General features: G+C 45.3%; 1 protein-coding gene across 1 annotated transcript in view; it reads left to right on the forward strand.

The window, feature by feature from the left end:
* The window catches only part of ABCD3 (ATP binding cassette subfamily D member 3), a 69,453-nt gene that overhangs the window by 12,533 nt on the left and 38,966 nt on the right, over window positions 1–17,954 (forward strand). The window contains exons 2-3 of the mRNA XM_075002273.1: window positions 12,734–12,770; window positions 17,712–17,810. Coding sequence (XP_074858374.1) covers window positions 12,734–12,770; window positions 17,712–17,810 — 136 coding nt within the window. The remainder of the gene's footprint in view (window positions 1–12,733; window positions 12,771–17,711; window positions 17,811–17,954) is intronic.

Genomic DNA, 17,954 nt, shown 5'->3' on the forward strand with positions numbered 1-17,954 from the left:
GGCTAACCAGTTAGAGATGAAGAGTCAAAATAGCTATGAACAGAGTGCAAAGAACCAAGTATTGTATCTGTTTTTATCTATCCAAATAAATATATGGCTCAGTGCCCTCCCCTTCCCCCAGGGCCAGGCACTCCCAGCTCCCCTCTCTAACCCAGTTCCCCACTAGTCTCCCCCAGAGCTAGGCACCCCCAGGCATGCGCAGAGTGGCAGGGTGCAGTCCAGCTGCACAGCTCTAAGCAGGAGATGCATTTAACTGATGAAAGAGCTGAGGGTTGGCCACCCCTGCTCTACATACAATGCACTTTACCTCTCCTTATGAGCACTTCTTATTCGTAGCACCATGCTTTACACACATGCAACATATGCAGCACACATATCCAGTATTTCAAATTATTAAAGTTTCAAAGGACAAACATCACCCAAATCAAACTACATAAACTAGAAAATACAGCATCATCCTTTACAGGGCAAAGTTGTATAAATGATGTCACACCTGTATTGTTATAGCTGTTGACTTTTTTTGCAATAAAGGTTGTTTTGGGGGTATCCATTTGGGAAGGTGATTTGAGTGGTTGTATGGATTTATTCCATACTTCCTGATTTTTTTTTTTGTGGCTTTCAATGGGGTATTATTTGCCCCAAGCAACTGTAATTGTGTTTAATGACTTTTGATGCTTTTGTCTGTTACCAGCATTTGATTATAGACATTTCTGGGGCATTCATCCCCAAAAAACCTGAGTACTGCACACTGATTGCTTACGTGTACATTATGTCAGACTGATAGAGACTCTCCTTCTGTATCTGTTTGACAGCTCTCTGCAGAGACGCATCAGTGAATTCCCTTTTTATAGGTGTAACTGTTTGCAATATTGTTTAGAGAATGCTTTAGTTTATATGTGTACTTTGCACCTTAGAGTCATAGAATCACAGAACACTAGAACTAGAAGGGACCTCAAGAGGTCATTGAGTCCAGTTCCCTGCCCTCTTGGCAGCACCAAACACCATCTAGATCGTCCCCGATAGGTGTCTGTCTAATCTGCTCTTAAGTGTCTCCAGTGATGAAGATTCCACAGCCTTCCTAGGTAACTTATTCAAAGTTTTACCACTGAAGTTTTTCGTGATGTGTAATCTAAACCTCCCTTGCTGCAGTTTAAGCTCATTGCTCTTTGTCCTATCTTCAGAGGCCAAGGACAACAATATTTCTCCCTCCTCCTTGTAATCCTCTTTGAGGTACTTGAAAACCACGATCCTGTCCCCTCTAAACCTTCTGTTTTTTTAACTAAACAAGCCCAAGTCTTTGTCTTCCTTCATAGTTCATGTTCTCTAGACGTTTAATCATTCTTGTTGCACCCTGCTTTGAAATGATGAGATAGTGGCTTGACTTGCTCTCCAGTGCAAGTTTGTTCCATAATTATAGAGTCTTTAGTGAGATGCTCTGCCGCTGCAAGAAGAAATCCTGTAAATTCCACTTGTTAGCAACTCCCCTGTTGTCAGCCAAAAGTGTTGCTATTATCCATCTGTTACTAACAAATGGAAGGCATGTTTGCAAGGCACCAGCAGGGAAGGAAGCACTGGGGTGTACCTTCCTTGCTTGCAGTCCTACCAACCTGCTTGTGGGCACGGCAGCAGCAAGAAATGTGGACAAAGGTCATTGGTGCAGGGATTGTTGGGGGAAGGGCGGGGGCACTGGCCACCTGTCCCTGCTCCTCCACCGTCCTTTTCCTTTTGCAAAAGCACAGTGGTGCTGCTGGTGAGGGTGGGGCAGTCCCACCGCTTCACTGGAGCAACACGGCCTGAGAGTAGCTTGAGTTGACAGTGAGTGGGGCCCCCACCCCGACACGGGGGTCGCATGTGGCCCCCTGTGCTGCCTGTCAGTTGGGATTTAGAGGCTTTCTACAGAAGTGGGAGTGCCAGAAGTTTGGGTGCATTCTTTAGGAAGTGGGGCTGAGGAAGTCCCATTAGTTCCTTCTTTACAGTCACCAAAAAGTATTCAGCCTGGAGAGTGCAGAGAGATGTACCACACAGCATCCAGCTTCCATGGTATATTCCTTTCTCTCCCATGTAGCCTCTGTGTGCACAGGTATTTGGGGCTGTAGCCTGAGAAGGAAGTGCTGGGATGGGTTTAGCACTGGCCACAGAGGACATGTTTGTGGTGCAAGCACCAGGGAAGGCACATCCCAATACTTTGTTCCCAGGCTGCAGCCCTGCAAACCTGCATACTTGACATGTTGTAGTGCAAAGGTGGAGAACCTTTTAGGGCTTGGGGGGAAGGGGGACAGAGAAATCAGTTGGGAGCCACAAAAGAAAAGGAAAAAAAAAAAGGGTAAGCAAGGGTGGTGCAGGAGCAGGATGGTGGTGAGGGTGAGGAGTCTGGGCGGGAGGGAGTGTGCAGAGGTGGAATCTGAAACGGGGGAGCAGAAGCAGGGTTGGTGCACAGGGTCTGGGTAGGAGGGGGCAGAGATGGGGCGGGATGAAACTCAGTCCTTGTGAGCTGGATCCATCCTGCAGAATGTAGTTTTCTCACTTCTGTTTTCGTATTTCCTTCTCTGACTGCAGCATTGGAAACTTGCCTGCAGGTAGGCTCTTTGTTCCAAAACATGTTAATAAGCAGCATGCTGTTGCCAATATACACATCCCATTGATTGGGACAGGATGGGTTCCTGGCAAAGTGTCACTATAAACCAAAAGTTATTAATATCCAGGTGACTCTTCTGATGGAAAATTCTTTCACAGGAAGATTTTTGTAGGATTTCCTAAAGACTCTCAGATGTATGTAGTTTCCTGTAGAAGCTTATTCAATAATTGGGTCCCCTCCATGAAGAATGCCAGTATTAGACTAAAAATGTCCTAATATTTGTGCTTCATCCTGGGCCTTTTGATGTGCATTGTCCCATCAAAATGTAGATACTAATGTGGTTTTTAAATCAAAATTATCTTTGTAGCCGGGGCTTGATCCATTTATTATATTGAAAATTAGCACCACTGTCTTAAACTGGCATCAGAAGTTGACTGTGAGGGACTTGAGTTATAGAGTAGTACTTGTTGCTGATGACAGGTGAAGTGCACAGTAATAAGTTTGCTGAGCACTTCTTTCTGAACTGTGTTCCATATACACCAAGACACAGTGGGACCAAATTCTCTATAAAGAATGAATATTGCTGTGGATTTTAAGAATTCTATCTCCCTCGTAAAGGGGTCAGCAACCTTTCTGAGGTGAGCTGTGTCTACACTAGAAAATAACTTCAAAGTTATACTTGGAAGTAAGCAACTTTGAAGTAGAGCATCTATACACAAAATTCACCCTCCCTTACTTCGAAGTAGGCTTTTCCCTACTTCGAGGTTAAGTGTCTAACACACTTCGAAGTAAGAGGCCAGGAAATTATGCCGGCATGGGGGTCACATGGCCAACAAGCCCTTCCGGGCTCGCAGCCAGCCCGCCCCTTAAAGGTCCCCTGCCAACACCCCCACCCTGCACGCGCTCAAGGCTGCCAGGCTGCGGACAGTAGCAGAGTACGTGCTGAGGAGAAGAGCCGAGCAACGTGCTTGCTCCTACCCTCCCTGAGGACAAGGTCCTCTCCACTCTGGCCAACCTGCTGGCCATGCTGGTCGCCCTGCTCTTTCAGTAGCACAGCCGGGTGTCCTGCATGGGATCCTGCCTGCAGGCCCTGGCCATGGCACTGCTGCCCTTCCCCTGTGCGCCCCCCTCCCCCCCCCCGCCCATCCAGCACTGGTGAGTTTTCACCACCACCAGTGAGTAGTGGGACCGGCTGGTGCTGGAGGACTGGGATGACGAGTGGTGGCTGAGGAACTTCAGGATGACCTTCCAGACATTTGAAGACCTCTGCCACTGGCTCACTCCAGTCCTTCAGCACCGGGACATGTGGATGCGGCCAGTGCTCCCAGTGCGGAAGAGTGTGGCCATCGCCCTGTGGAGGCTGGCCACCCCCGACAGCCTCCGGTTCGTTGGCCACCAATTCAATGTCAGCAAAGCCACCATCAGAGCTGTGATGATTGAGGTAAGTCCATCCCCCACCACATACCCACCCTGTGGAGAGGCCTACTGGGCAGGGGGCCCCGGTGGGGGTCAGGGTAGGGGGGCCTCCCAGTCAGGCATTCATGGACATGTCTTCCTCCTTCGAACCCCCCACAGGTCATCCAAGCCATCAACAGGGTGCTTCTGCCACGAGTTGTGAGCCGGGGGGAGGGGCCTGGATGCTGCCTTTGCCGGGTTTGAGGACCTGGGATTCCCCGTCGTTTCGGAGCTCTGGACAGGACACACGTGGCGATCTGGGCTTTGGACCACAGCAGGGGCGCCTACATTGACAGGAAGGGGCGCCATTCAGTGGTACTCCAGGCTCTGGTGGACGCAAGAGGCCATTTCCTGGATGTGTGTGTGGGGTGACCGGGCAAGGCCCGTGACACCCGGGTGTTCCGGGATTTGTGGCTGGGACACCACATGGAGGAGGGCACATATGTCCCTCCGTGGCAGCTCCCACGCGGAGACATCGCAATGTCCCCCTGCATCGTGGCAGACGCCACATACCCACTGCACCTGTGGCTCATGTGGCCCTATACCGGATGCACCATGTGTGCACAGGACACCTATAATGGTCGCCTCAACCATGCCAAGGGCATAGTTGCGTGGACATTTGGGAGCCTGAAGGAGAGGTTTCACAGCCTCCTCATGAGGCTGGATGTCAGCCTCCCAAACATCCCCGCAGTCATCGCTGCCTGCTGTGACCTCCACAACCTTGTGGGGGGCCGCCGGGATCCTTCATCCCGGGCTGGGCCACGGACCTGGGGGCCAGCTATGAAAAGCTGCCTGTTGCCCTGTGCCGGGAGGCACAGAGGGATGGGATCAGGGTCTGGGATGTCTTGTACCAGGCCTTCGCCCAGAGCCTGCCCTGGCCCTCCCAGCCATACTCTGCACCACGGGGGCTCCCCATCCCTCACGCTTACCCCCTCACCATTCTCCCACTAAGCACCATGGACATGGGGTTAAGGTGGGAACATTGAATTTTAGTATTGAGGGTATAAACTTTTTTTTGCAGAACAACATGTGGAACTATTTATAGTGCACGGGGGGAATGGTCCACAGGAGGGACTGGGGGGCTAGGTGGGGGAACTGAACCATGAGGGGGCTAGGTGGGGGAAGACTCAGTCACCCAGGTACTTGGTGGGCCGGGAGCCATGTCGGCCATGGTTGCCCATACCTCCCTGGGCCCAGGGTTCCCTGTGGGACTGGGACCACAGGGAAGTAGGGCTGGGGTGGGGGTGCTGCGGCTCAGCCTCCGTAGGGTGTATGTGGAGGGCCACTGAGGCAAGGCCAAGTGTGCCTGCCTTGGCCAGCAGCCACCAAGCCAGCTGCCTGCCAGTGGACAGTGACAGGTCTGCTGAGAGGTGGGTGGCTGCTGGAGGGGCGGCTGCAGATCTGACTGGCGAGGGTTCGGGCAGTTGGGCGAGGCAGGTGGCCAAGGTCTGGGCCCACGGAATCCAGTCTGCTGGCCAGCTGCACCCACACATCCCACACCCATCACCAGCCAGTCATTTCCCATGCGACTGGCCAGCTGGCGGTCCCCTCCTCGTCACGCCAGTGTCATCTGCAGGATGCCCTGGGGGGATGCCGGCTGGGGCGATGGCATGGCCTCCCGGCCCCCTGTGGCTGCAGCCTGCTCTGGTGTGCTGCGGAGCATTCCTGACAATGGACCTGTGGGGACAGGGGGATGGCCTGTTAGTGCTGGGTCCGAACCCTGCTGCCCAATGGCCTGTGTGATCCTGGGTTCCCAGAGGTTCCTGCTTGTCCAGGGTCAGCCCGTGTTCCCTTCCCTGACGTCCCCAGGCCTGTGGGCTGTGGGGCTGTTCTGGGGCAGCCCCAGCTCCATCCCTGACACTATCCTGTTCATCCTGTATGTACAGGCTGCGACCTCCCAGGGCTCGGGCAAGACTTGTTGAAGCTCTGCTGTGTGGTCCAGAGGGGAGTGTGATGATGAGGGTCCCATCGCTGGAGCCCTCGTCGTTGTCCTCCGTCTTGGTTGGCTGTTACCCACACGGGGGGGCTGGTGGTGTTGGAGGGGCCCGCCTCATCCTCGCTGTCTGCAAGAGGGCGACCGGCGGTGGCCACCTCCCTCGGCCCCAGGAGCCTGTACAGCTCCTGGTAGTGGGGGCAGTGGACGGGCCGTGCCCCCAACTGGCTGGCAGCATTGCGGGCCTTGCCTCAGTTTTTGCTTTTATCCTTAGGCTGCTGCCAGTGTGGTCGGGGTGGCCTCGGGTGGTGAGGCTGCTGGCTAGCCAGTCAAAGGCTTCCACGTTTCTGTGGCGGGTGCCAGTTTGGCGTAGGACCTCCCTCCCCCGCACAGAGTGAGGAGGTCCTTCAGCTTGTCCTCGGTTCACGAGGGTCCCCTCCTGGCATGGCCCTTGCCCAGGCACTGTGAGCCCTCAGACTCCTCGTTCGGGGCCCCTGGGGTACCGGCGGGGGAGGGGTCCTGGCGTGCTGCCATGATGGCTAGGGAGTATAGATGCTGGCTGGTGCATCGATCAGGAGCAGTCCGAGTGAGAACTTGTGCTGCCCTTGCTTGTGGCACAGTCTCAGCTTCCTACCTGGGGTTGCCGGGCAGCTGTTTCCTTCAAGGTGGCCGGCAGGGACCATAGAGCCCTGCCTGGGCTGGCCAGAGTATCTCCATCCTCTGCCGGGGGGACGGGGGGGACACCTCCTTGGCAGACCCCTTACTTTGAAGTAAGGAGTGCAGAGTGTCTATAAACACTTATCTTGGAAGTAAGCCACTACTCCCTTCCTGGGAATGGAGTAGTGACTCTGAAGTTAGCCTCCCTTACTTGGAAGTTAATTTCAAATTAAGGGAAACTTTGAAGTAGGGGAAAGTGTGTGTGTGTAGATGCTCTGCATGCTACTTCTATCTAGCAGCTTACTTTGATGCAGCCCTGGAGTGCCAAAATTTGACCTTTTGACCTCTATGTATAGTCCGAATGCCAATGATACTTTTTAAAATCACTAAGGCTGTGTCTACACTAGCCCAAAACTTCGAAATGGCCATGCAAATGGCCATTTCAAAGTTTACTAATGAAGCGCTGAAATACATATTCAACACCTCATTAGAATGCCGACAGCCACAGCACTTCGAAATTGACACGGCTCTTCCAGACGGGGCTCCTTTTTGAAAGGACCCTGGCAACTTCGAAATCCCCTTAATCCTAGCAGCAGATAGGAATAAGGGGATTTTGAAGTTGCCAGGGTCCTTTCAAAAAGGAGCCCCGTCTGGACAAGCCACGCGCTGGCGAGCTACGTCAAGTTTGAAGTGCCGCAGCTGCTGGCATTCCAATGAGGCGCTGAATATGTATTTCAGTGCTTCATTAGTAAACTTCACAATGGCCATTTGCACGGCCATTTCGAAGTTTTGGGCTAGTACAGACGCAGCCTAATAGTCCTCTTTATAACAGATTCATTAATAAATTAATTTAAATGCTGAGCTTTACTGTTTTGTCTAGCTGGTGGTCAGTAGCATTAGCTAGACGTTGTTAAGCCGTAGGCAACATGGCCTTGAACAAGCTCCAAGCTGCATGAGGGAGAAGGGACTGTGCTGAGCTCCTGCCTCGCATGCCGATAAAAATTGCCTCATGTGCCACTCTTGGTACCTGTGCCTGCGGTTCCTGACCCCTGCCCTAAAATATGCTTTGTTCCCTTCCTTACAAAAACTCTCAATGATTATTCATGGTTGAAAATATTCATGGATTGGAAAATTTGTCAATGATTTTCAGTAATGGACTTTTTTCATTATGTTCCTCAGATGGCTCATGTCAGTTGGCCTTTGCTGGCAAAGTGTTGTCTTTGTAACCATGCTCAAACCATCATCTTTTCCATCCTTCTCCCCAGGAAGTAGGGAAGTTTGTACTAGTCTTCACCTTCTTGCCTGCCTGGGCTGCTGCATTTTGTATTTAGGCAGGCAACTCTTCTGCTACAACCTGGCTGCAAACTGACCTCTACCTCTGGCTCTTTGCCATACTGCTGTCTGACTGGCTCAAGTGAAACGTGCAGGGAGCATATGCTATAATACAAATAGCGCTCTACTGTGGAGAAAACAGAACAAGAGGCAGTTGCAGACTGATTGAGACAAGGCAAGTAGATGGCAACCAACGGTTTGTTTTCTTGGCAATAGCAAGATGTCAAATAGTGCAGAATTCTGTGTTTTTGTGGAAAATATCAAATACCAGAAGTATCCATAGAGCCCAGTTGGTCTGAATGGGACCCTTCATGCTTAACAGAGCTATGTGAATTTCTGTGTAGACTAAGGCTATGGCCATACTACCATTAGAAGCGTACAGCAGCGCAGCTGTGCTGCCTAAAGACAGCTTGTGTAACTGCGTTAAGCCCACACAAGAGTGGTCTCCTCTTGACATCATAAAACCAGCACAGCAAATATCCACAGTGGTCAGTCGAAGAGCATCTCCCATCAACTTAGCATTGTGTACACAAGCACTTATGTCAACAATCTTTTGTCCTTCAGCTGTGGGGGGAAAACACACCTTTGACTGACAAAAGTTTTGACAACTTAAATGGTAGTGTAGACAGGGCCTGTTTCTGTACTTAAGCAATATGGCAGCACAGCTGCAGAGCAGCAGGTTTGCCACTGTATCACTTCAGGGTTGACACTGTAGCAGCGGGAGGATTACACCAGGGATTAACTATCACTCAGGTGTGGATTTTTTGCACCCCTAAGCAACACAGCTTGGTCAACATAACTTTTCTCTGTAGACCAGTCATGAGGCACAGCAAATCCTGGATCTTCATAAAGAGTTAGACTAGAAGATCCTTGTAGTCCCTTTTAATCCTGTAGTTTTATGATTCTAAAAGTTGAGTGGCATTGTAGAAATCAGTGGCCAGAACTCTGTTGATTTTAGTGAAAACTGGGGAAAATGAAAGGGGAAAATGTAAGGAATACACAGCCCCTTGTATCTGTTTGGCAGCATCAGCATGTTCAGGAAACTAATTGTAGAGCAAAGAAATTGGCAGCTGTGCACACATTCCAGCATAAAAGTAACTCCCATGGAATCTTGACATAGCCTCCTCTTATAGCTCAAAATGTTGACACCCTAAAAGATTTGTCTCCCATATAGAAAGAGAAGAAAATGGTGGGAGGAAATGGGGTAATGTGGGAGACACACTGAATCTCTGGTTGGGGAAGAAAGTGGGACGATGGTGGAAGGAGAATGGGGAAGCATGCAGAGCCTCAGGGAACGGGAGGGGAATGGTTGATATTGGTGTGGGGGGTGGGGGAGGCAAAGCCCTGGCGTGAGAAGGAAGTAAGGGGATACACTGAGTCCCTGGCATGGCTGGGGGAGATGGAAAGGGGCACGCAGAGCATTTGACAGAGGGAATAGAAGTGCATCCATGAAATAAAAGTGGATGGGAGGTTAACATCCAGGGCTGTCACTAGGTGAGTGTGGGGCACTCCTGCCCCCACCCCACCCCACTCCACTCCCTGCTAAGCCTTCTCCTGCCCCCTCCCTTGAGAGAGACAGCCCCGAGAACTACCTGAGAGGCTCGGCATAGGGCATGAGCAAAGGTTCCCTTCTGCTCCCCTGCGGTCACTGCAGTAGCAGGAGCTGGATCAACCCAGCAGCCTGTTCCACTCTGCCGCCATCTCCTAACCAGGTTGCTCTGCTTCCCTGTGGTGGTGGGAAGTGGAGAGCCCTGGACCCAGCCTGCTCCTTCTGCTCCCCAAGCCCTGCATCGCTCGGGGGGAGCAGGCCAGGGCTGGGGCCAGGTAGCTGTGCTTGCTGCTTTAGCCTTGAAGCGAGCGTAGCAGCCTGCTGTGTGGCTCTGCTTCCAGTGGGTCCCCCCCGTTGCAGTGAATGTGAGGGGACCTGACCCCTGTTGCCATCTGCGCCAAGCTGACCTGGGCCCTGCTGGTCCCATCCCTAGGACTTTAGTGGGCTCTGCAGCGGCTGCCTCAAAAGCGCAAGGCTTTAGGTGGCCATCCCAAAGCTCTGTTGAAATGCATGGAACTTCTGCTGAGGAACTGAGAAGAGCACGGAGTCACTATTGTGTGTCTATAGCTCATCCTAAAGAAGTTACGAAGTATTTGTGTTGTTCTGTCAGGATTTCTTACATCACCAACATGATTTTACTGACACCCAAATCTTCTGGGGATTTTTTCCTCCATGTCTGATTTCGCTGTCACAACTCTTTCAGCCTCAGCTACATGCTCAGTTTCTGGAGGCAGTTGAGCTAATATTCTGTCTTATGGGTATCTCTTACATGGCCCTTAAGCCTGAAAAGTAATTTTCACTTACGCTAGATAACACACATGCTGCTTGACACGAGCAGCTATGCATGTGATCCTCTGTGCAAAAGAGAGGGGCCTGGAATTGTGGAAATTTGAATCTCTTCTAAACCCAAATATACTTTGTCATAATATAATGCCATATTCCTCACAGTCACCACTCTTGATAACTGATTTTGAGGATGTTCTCTGGTCCGTGAATCCACTGAACATGTAACCACAGTTCCCACAGAAAATATTGCAGTAGGGTAATAGAATCTAGATTAGTGTCATTGTGTACCAAGCTGAAAAAATGAGGCTGTTAAAAGGGAGAAAACAAAGAAACAAACCAAATGCTACAGCAATCAGCCTTTTGGAATAAGTTTTTGTAGCAGAGCTTCTGAGATACAGCTTTTTGTCATCAACAGAATTCCCTTATAGCTAAGACATAAAACTCTTGCTAGTTAAAATAACAAGAGTCACTTGTTTCTGTTGTTTGGTGTGTGTGTGTAACTTACATTTCTCTGGTTTTCATTTTTTTCCATGAAACAAGCATTTCCTTGTCATCGCTGTAATGTTTGTGCTAAGAATGACTTGTAAAACACTGAACCTTAGCTTATCACTGGTTCATGTCTTCTGATAGTGCTACTGTGTCTCTGGGCCTGTGTGCTGGTCTAGCTGTACCAGCAAAGCTTTCCCAGTTCTCCCTGCTCTGCTCTCCTTGCTTCGTTTTTGCAAGTCTCCATCACCTTTATTCTTTCCTCTTGTTTTCCTCCTATCTTCCCTTTTATGTAGATGACTTTTTTTCTGTTGGGCTGTAACACACATGGATCCTTGCACTAGGGACTTGTTACAATTTACACTTCATTCTGGATCCTTTTTCAGCTCAGCCAAAAAAAGAATTTTCAGGTACAAATGTTGGGGGATGCTGCTGTTGCTGTGGCCGGATGGCTGAACATATTACAGCCACCCGTTTTTGTATCAACTTAACACAAACTTTGGAGCTGCTGTGCATGTCTGCCTCCCCTCCTCTTTTTGCTTGCTAATTCTAATACCCGATTTTGTATTTCTGAGGTGCCATCTGCAAATACATGCTGTTACAACCTCAGGGTCTCTGCTAAAAATGTGTTTTGGAACTAATGAATTTGTCGAGAAGTGAAAGCTAACTTAACCTGCGTATTCTCCAAACGTGCCTCTTTGGATGTTTCCTTTATTGTGTGTGATTTCTGAAAGCTCTCCATCTTTCTTAATATTCTCGTATGCCAAGTCAGTTCTAAAAATATGGGAGGAGTGACTTTGTACTTGGAACTTCTAATTAATGGCAGTTGTTAGTACAGAAGTTTTTCCTTAACTATTTTGAGAAAGGAAGTTCTTTAAGAAATCTGGTTTCAAATCTAATTGCTTCTGTAAAAGGTTTATTTAAAATAACAATCTCTAGTATAATAAAATGGTTTGCTATATGTTAAATGGTTTACAAAACATATTGGTTCAGCTATTGTATATAGGGAGTGTGAAACATCAAAGCTAAAATGACTGGATTTTTAACTTGTACTTGGCCACAGATCTGCCAGTCTTGGTAGTGCAACTGCAGATATGCTTGGAAAGTCTTCATGTGTTAGATGAAAGTCCCAGCAATGTATAATATAAAAAGCAATGTATAGAATAAAGTCCTAGGTTTAAGTATGTTCCTGTCACCTAGAATGAAAAAAGAAGAGCGTGGTCTTGTGGCTAAGGCAGTGATTTAGAGCTAAGAAAATAGGAGTCCAGCTCTGCTATAATCATCCTATTTGTAAACTCTTTAATCTTTCTGTGCCTCAATTCCTTCTCGGAAAAATGGGGGATAATAATGCTTCCCATCCCTTATAAGGATATTCAGAAGATGACATCCATTAATATACACTTAGATACTATTATGATGGGAGTGCCAGGTAAATGCTTAGATTGATGTTCTTCAATAATATAGCTGGTAATATTTTAAGGTACAAATATGGAAAATTAATAGAAATGTGCTTAGAATCTTTGACATCTGGACTAATAGATTCAGCAAATCAATCAATGGTTTTTGGTAATTATTTGCAACAAATTAAAAGATTAATGTCTAGTGTTCTTTGAAATGATTAATCAGGCTTGTGTAACATAGGCAAAAATACAGTCGCCTTAATCTTTTTTAAAGAGTGTAAAATCAGGTGAGACTTCTGATTGCTAGTTGAGTTCTACAGTGTGCCTAAATATAAACAAAATGACCAGAAATTTTGAACTAGATTTGGTAGAGATGCATAAACTATACTTACATTCATAAAATGTTTTAATTTACAGTGCATTTACTGTACCATATAGATACTGTTTCTTTCCCAAGAATCCTGTTGGTCTTTAGACCTTTCTAAAGAGGCCATATTTTGCAAAATTAAGTACAAAACATGTTAGATGAAAGCTAAGTAAAATCCTTTTTTCCTTCACAGTAAGAAAAATGAAAAACCAGCATTGCAGAACAATGAGGTAATTATTTCTTCTTGTCTTATTTTTTATTTTAAATACCAGTAAATTGTGGTTTAGATTTAATTAATCCTCTTCCCAAAATTAAAGTCTTTGTATTCCTTCCAAATCTGAGCTATAGCTGTTGTAGCACTAATACTGCTAAAACAGATACATAGATTTGTGGTGTTTGGGTTCTACATTTTGTGTACTGGATTTTCTTATTTTTAAGTAAATTACTGAAGCTTCCTTTTGTAAGGGAGAAAACCCCAAAGCATTATATTGATTTAATTAAAAAGTGGGTACATTTTGAAACTAACAGACCTAAATATCTTCAAGTTCTTTAAGATTACTTTTCAAAGGAAGTACATACTTACTACCGTTTTGCTTTCATCATGGTTTATAAACAAGTCCTGAAATGTTAAGTGTTTGGCTTTGGATTTGTTTGTCTATGTCTTTCAATAGATATTCAGATCTTGTATGCCTGAAGAAGTGGCTCTGTCCCACGAAAGCCCATCACCCAATAAATTATTTTGTTAGTCTTTAAAGTGTTGCCTGACTGCTTTTTTGTTTTGATAGAGTGCGGACGAACACAGCTATCTGTCACTGTCTGCCTGGGAAAACTCAATGGTCATTAAAGTAACAGTGAAATTATTATTACATTGTAGAAGGAAAACTGAGAGAGGAAGGAGTTTTCTAGCCAATGTAGAATTTTAACATGTTAATATTTTGTTTGTTGTTAATATTTGGTGATTAAGCATGTATATCCCTTAATAATGTGCCAAGATGGTCTGTTCTAGAAATAGGGGAAAGAGAGATTTTATTATTTTAGCTTCTTATTAGTGACAGGTTTTGGTAAAGTGCTCTGAATTCTGACTTAGACGAAAAATGTTGCTTGAATAATTATATGAATTTTAAATCAATCAATTTAAAACAGTGCAAAACTTAATGTAAAAGCATATACATTCTTTTAGATCCTGTTTAAATAAATTTCTGAAGTTGATAATCAGTTTAATTGTATTTGTGCAGTTTTTTCAAATGTAGATTAGACCTGAGATGTAAAGAAAGTCCACAAGTAAAACTGAAATACCACACTTGGCATTCTTAATTTTTTTCAAAAGATTTTTTTGGGGGACTGCGGGGAGTTGGAGAGACCCTCTTTAGGCTGTTAATGCAGTATTCAGGAGCATCAGTGAGGGGGCCTGGGGATAGGAGAAGCACCTTTTAGATAGTCATTAGCAAATATGCGGGGCTGAGACATGCATTGTTTAGGTCCAAGAACATCTTGTACCCTAAGACAAGATAATTTTAAATTTTAGTATTTTTCATTGTGCAGCAGATAATCTAGCTATAGCAAGGGAATGGCTTGAAGGATTCTGGGCCCAGTCCTGCTGAATTGACTGCTGTGGGAACAGGCTCTGGCTTCTTTGCTCCTGTGAATGGGTCTTTATGATATGAGGAAAAAGCCTTTACTCTTGATAGCTGGGAACAGGTCTTATTTACATTCTTGTAAATCTAGTGTAATACCATTGGCTTTGATGAAGTTATAGTCTCACATTGCCGTAATCTGGAGAAGAATCTGTGCCATTTTATGGGGTAGAAGCAGATTGGAAAACGACCTTTTGGTATTAAAGTACTTTTTCAAACATTTAAATTAACCAGTGCTACAAGTTTGGCCACATTCCTTGTAACAATCCCTGTCTGTAAATTTAGTACACTGGCATGAGTTCATGAAGCAGTGTGTTTGATATTTAAAGTCATTATCACTAATTTTCTCTCAATTTTTAGTGTGGAATAGTCTGACATAATTGTAGTGAAGTATATAGGCTAGCATGGCTTTCTCTCTGTTACTGACATAATTATAGTTTTTTAAACACCAAAAGCCCTTTGAAAGTTCTTCATTTTCAGGGGTGATTGCTAATAAGGACATGCCCCTCCATCCCTCCACCCTCCTTTTGACTCCTCTCTGTGCCACCCCTATCCCAGGGAGGGATGGAACAACTCCCTACAAGTCCCACCCCTTCCTCACCTCTTCACTCCATGCCTCTGCTTCACCTCGGCTCCACCTCTTCCTCCAATTGAAGTGGCTCAGGGGATTAGCAGGGGGAATTGTGCTGGCGGCAGGGGTCAGGTCTCCCTATGCGTGTGTTGGCAGTGGCAGATGCATGTGACACCAGCCTGCTCTGCTCTTCCCACTGCTTTGCTCCGCTTCCTTGCTGGTGAGTGTGGTGGGCAGTCCTATACCCTACCCATAGCAACTTGGCTGGGAGCAGAGGGCTAGGGCTGTGCTGCTCTGCTTTCCCTCCCCCGCTGCTGCTGCTGATTTTGGAGGCAGGGCCAAATCCCTGCTGCTGATGCCAGCCTCCCTGCTAGTCCCCTGGGCCACTCAGAGACTTTGGCACTACTGGCTTGCCTGTCCCACACACAGTGTTGGCAGAAGGGAGGGAGGCAGATACCTATTGTGTCCCACCACACATTCTCCCTGATTTTTCAGGATTTTTTTAAAAAAGGAAATCTCTTTAAGCTAAAACTTGTGTGTTTGATCTCGTAGTACAATGTAAATGAAAATGTTTGCAAGAGTTGCTAAAATGAGTAAATGTCAGATCTATGTGTTTTATGATGTGTAAAGATGGCCTGAAATGTTTTGTTTTATCTGCTTGTTTTATAATATTAGAATTTTGTTTCCTTTCTAGCATGGAAAGATTCTCTATCACGGACGACTTAGTAAAATTGACATTTTTAAGAACAAAGCAAGTGAAAGTTAGGGCAGAGAAATATATTTTAGTCACGTTTTGGCGTTTTTATTAACACTGTATTTAATTTCAGTGACTAACTCATCAATGTGATTGTATGTCTTCAAGATTTTATTCCTTCCTTTCAATTAATATGTGAAAGCTTTCAGTAAATATGATCTAGTATGTCTTCTGCCAAAGCCAAAGATGTGGCTTGAGATTTCTGATAGTTCTGAACTGAAAAGTATACAATATAAAAGTATATATAAACAACAATAAACATTTTGGTGCACCTTTCCTACATTATAAAGAAACAAAAAAGGAGCACAAGCACAGTTTTTAAAGAAATTCTTTGCATGTCACCTTTAACTTTATCACACCTTAAAATGTTAAAGTTTCTGGAATAATTAAGCAGTACAGCACAAAAAGCAATTATCACATATTTTGTAACATACTCCTAGACATGTGTACGGTAGAGAAATGTATCATGGTAAAAAAAAGTTTGGCTATGGCCTGCTTGCAGTTTATTGTGCATCCACATGTAAATGCTCTCAAACGACTTAATGAATGTCCTAAATACCATTTGGATGGTACTTACAACAGAGCTGAATACAGTGCATGAACTATTGTAGGTGATGGTGTGGACACAGCCTAAGGTTACATCTGTACTACAGGGGACGATCAACCCTGCCACAGTCGATCTTCCTATGTTCAGTTTTAGCGCACCTAGTGGGAATGCACTAAATAGAACTTAAAGGGTTCCCCTGTCAACCATGGTACTCCTGCCTTCTCTTAGGAGTAAGAGAAGTTGACACAAGCGCAGGATCCTGTCGAATTCTCTTAGTGGAGACTGTGCAGAAGCCCAAATTAAGGTACCTTAACTTTTGCTGCGTAATTAACATAGCTGAAATTACATACTATAATTCAACTTTCCCCTGTAGTGTAGACCGACCCAAACTGAAGTTCAAGCAATCTTCTTAATATGTCAGCACACAGGAATATTTTTGACTTTTCCAGAATGTCCTGTGTCTTAAAGCTGCATTGGAAACTGTGGGCATTGGTATCCAGAGCAGGTTGCAAGGGGAACAGTGCTTGTGTGGAAGAGATACAAACCTGCAAGAAATGTTTGTGATTTTGTCCATACTAGCATGCACTATGAACTGTATGTATGTAATGCCATCAGTTCAGTTACAACTGTGGACAATGTATGAGAGGTTGGTCAAGTCAGTTGCCTGAGTTAGTTTCTAGAATTGCTCGTTGCCTTGTTTGTTGTTTGTTCACTGCATTCATAGGCCACAATCCTGCAAATATTTGTGAACATGCTTAAATTGATGCACCAGAGTACCCCCCTTGACTTTGGAAGGAGATCTTGCATGTAAGCATGTGTAGAATCAGGGCTTTACTGTTATTTATGTTTGCTTGATTTTAGATTAGTTGCTAATTTAAATTAAAATACTTATTTTATTAACGTGTCAAAAACTGATCCCATCCTGCATATTTGCCGTATTTTTACTTTGTGATTTAAATAGGCCTTACTGAGTTTTTCTAGAGACGTAAACATTTAATTGCAGTTTTCTGTTGTACCCTCTAGAAAGCTTGAAAATAGTTTCTTTTCCAAATAGCTTTTGTTATTTTATGTTTGGCAAACATAATTTTTACAGTTCTTTATGAGTTTTGAACTGAGCCTTTTGTCAGTATTTTGTGTTAACTTAAATATAGGTAAGTGGTCTGAAGCTAATAAAACCCAGTGTAAAGAGTTAGTTTCAACATGAACTACTGTTATTAATCTAACTCCTTGACAAGAGAGAGAATATATATTTTTAAAAATATGGTATTATCAAGACAGTAATGTCTTCTAGAGTCTAACAATTTTGAGAGATGACAAATTCAAGGCCTATACTATCTGACTGTGCCAGTTTCATTAGTACTGTAATAGCACTGGTACATACTATAACTAGTTATTGTTATGGCTTATCATCTGCATTGCTTGTGTCTATCTAGCTTAGTGGGTTTCTTATTACATTTAACATAAGTATTGAACTATAATTTTATAAATAATGGCATTTAATTGAGATGTTGTAATATACCTGAATTACAGAGAAATGTCAGGATACTTCATAAGGAGAGTTGTTCATAATCTGGATAGGGAAGAGGTCATATTGGCGTGTTGCAACAATTCAACTTTACACAAAGGATCTGCATTTTCTTGTCTCATTTTGTCTGTGCTATATAGAAAGATGTGAAGAAAGAACGAGCAGTCGTGGACAGAGTGTTTGTTGCAAGAATATGTCGAATCCTGAAAATAATGGTCCCCAGAACATTTTGTAAAGAGGTGAGCATTGCCATGTAGTTACAAATAAAAATGATCAGTCTTCTCATGTAGCTTTTTGTTGAAATCATAGCTCTGAAACATAAACATATCAGTTGCTCTCTCCCTAGTTTAGTGTAGGTATGTCATTAGTGGCACATTAAAAAC

Source organism: Carettochelys insculpta, chromosome 9, assembly GCF_033958435.1.
Source record: "Carettochelys insculpta isolate YL-2023 chromosome 9, ASM3395843v1, whole genome shotgun sequence".
Lineage (NCBI taxonomy): Eukaryota > Metazoa > Chordata > Testudines > Carettochelyidae > Carettochelys > Carettochelys insculpta.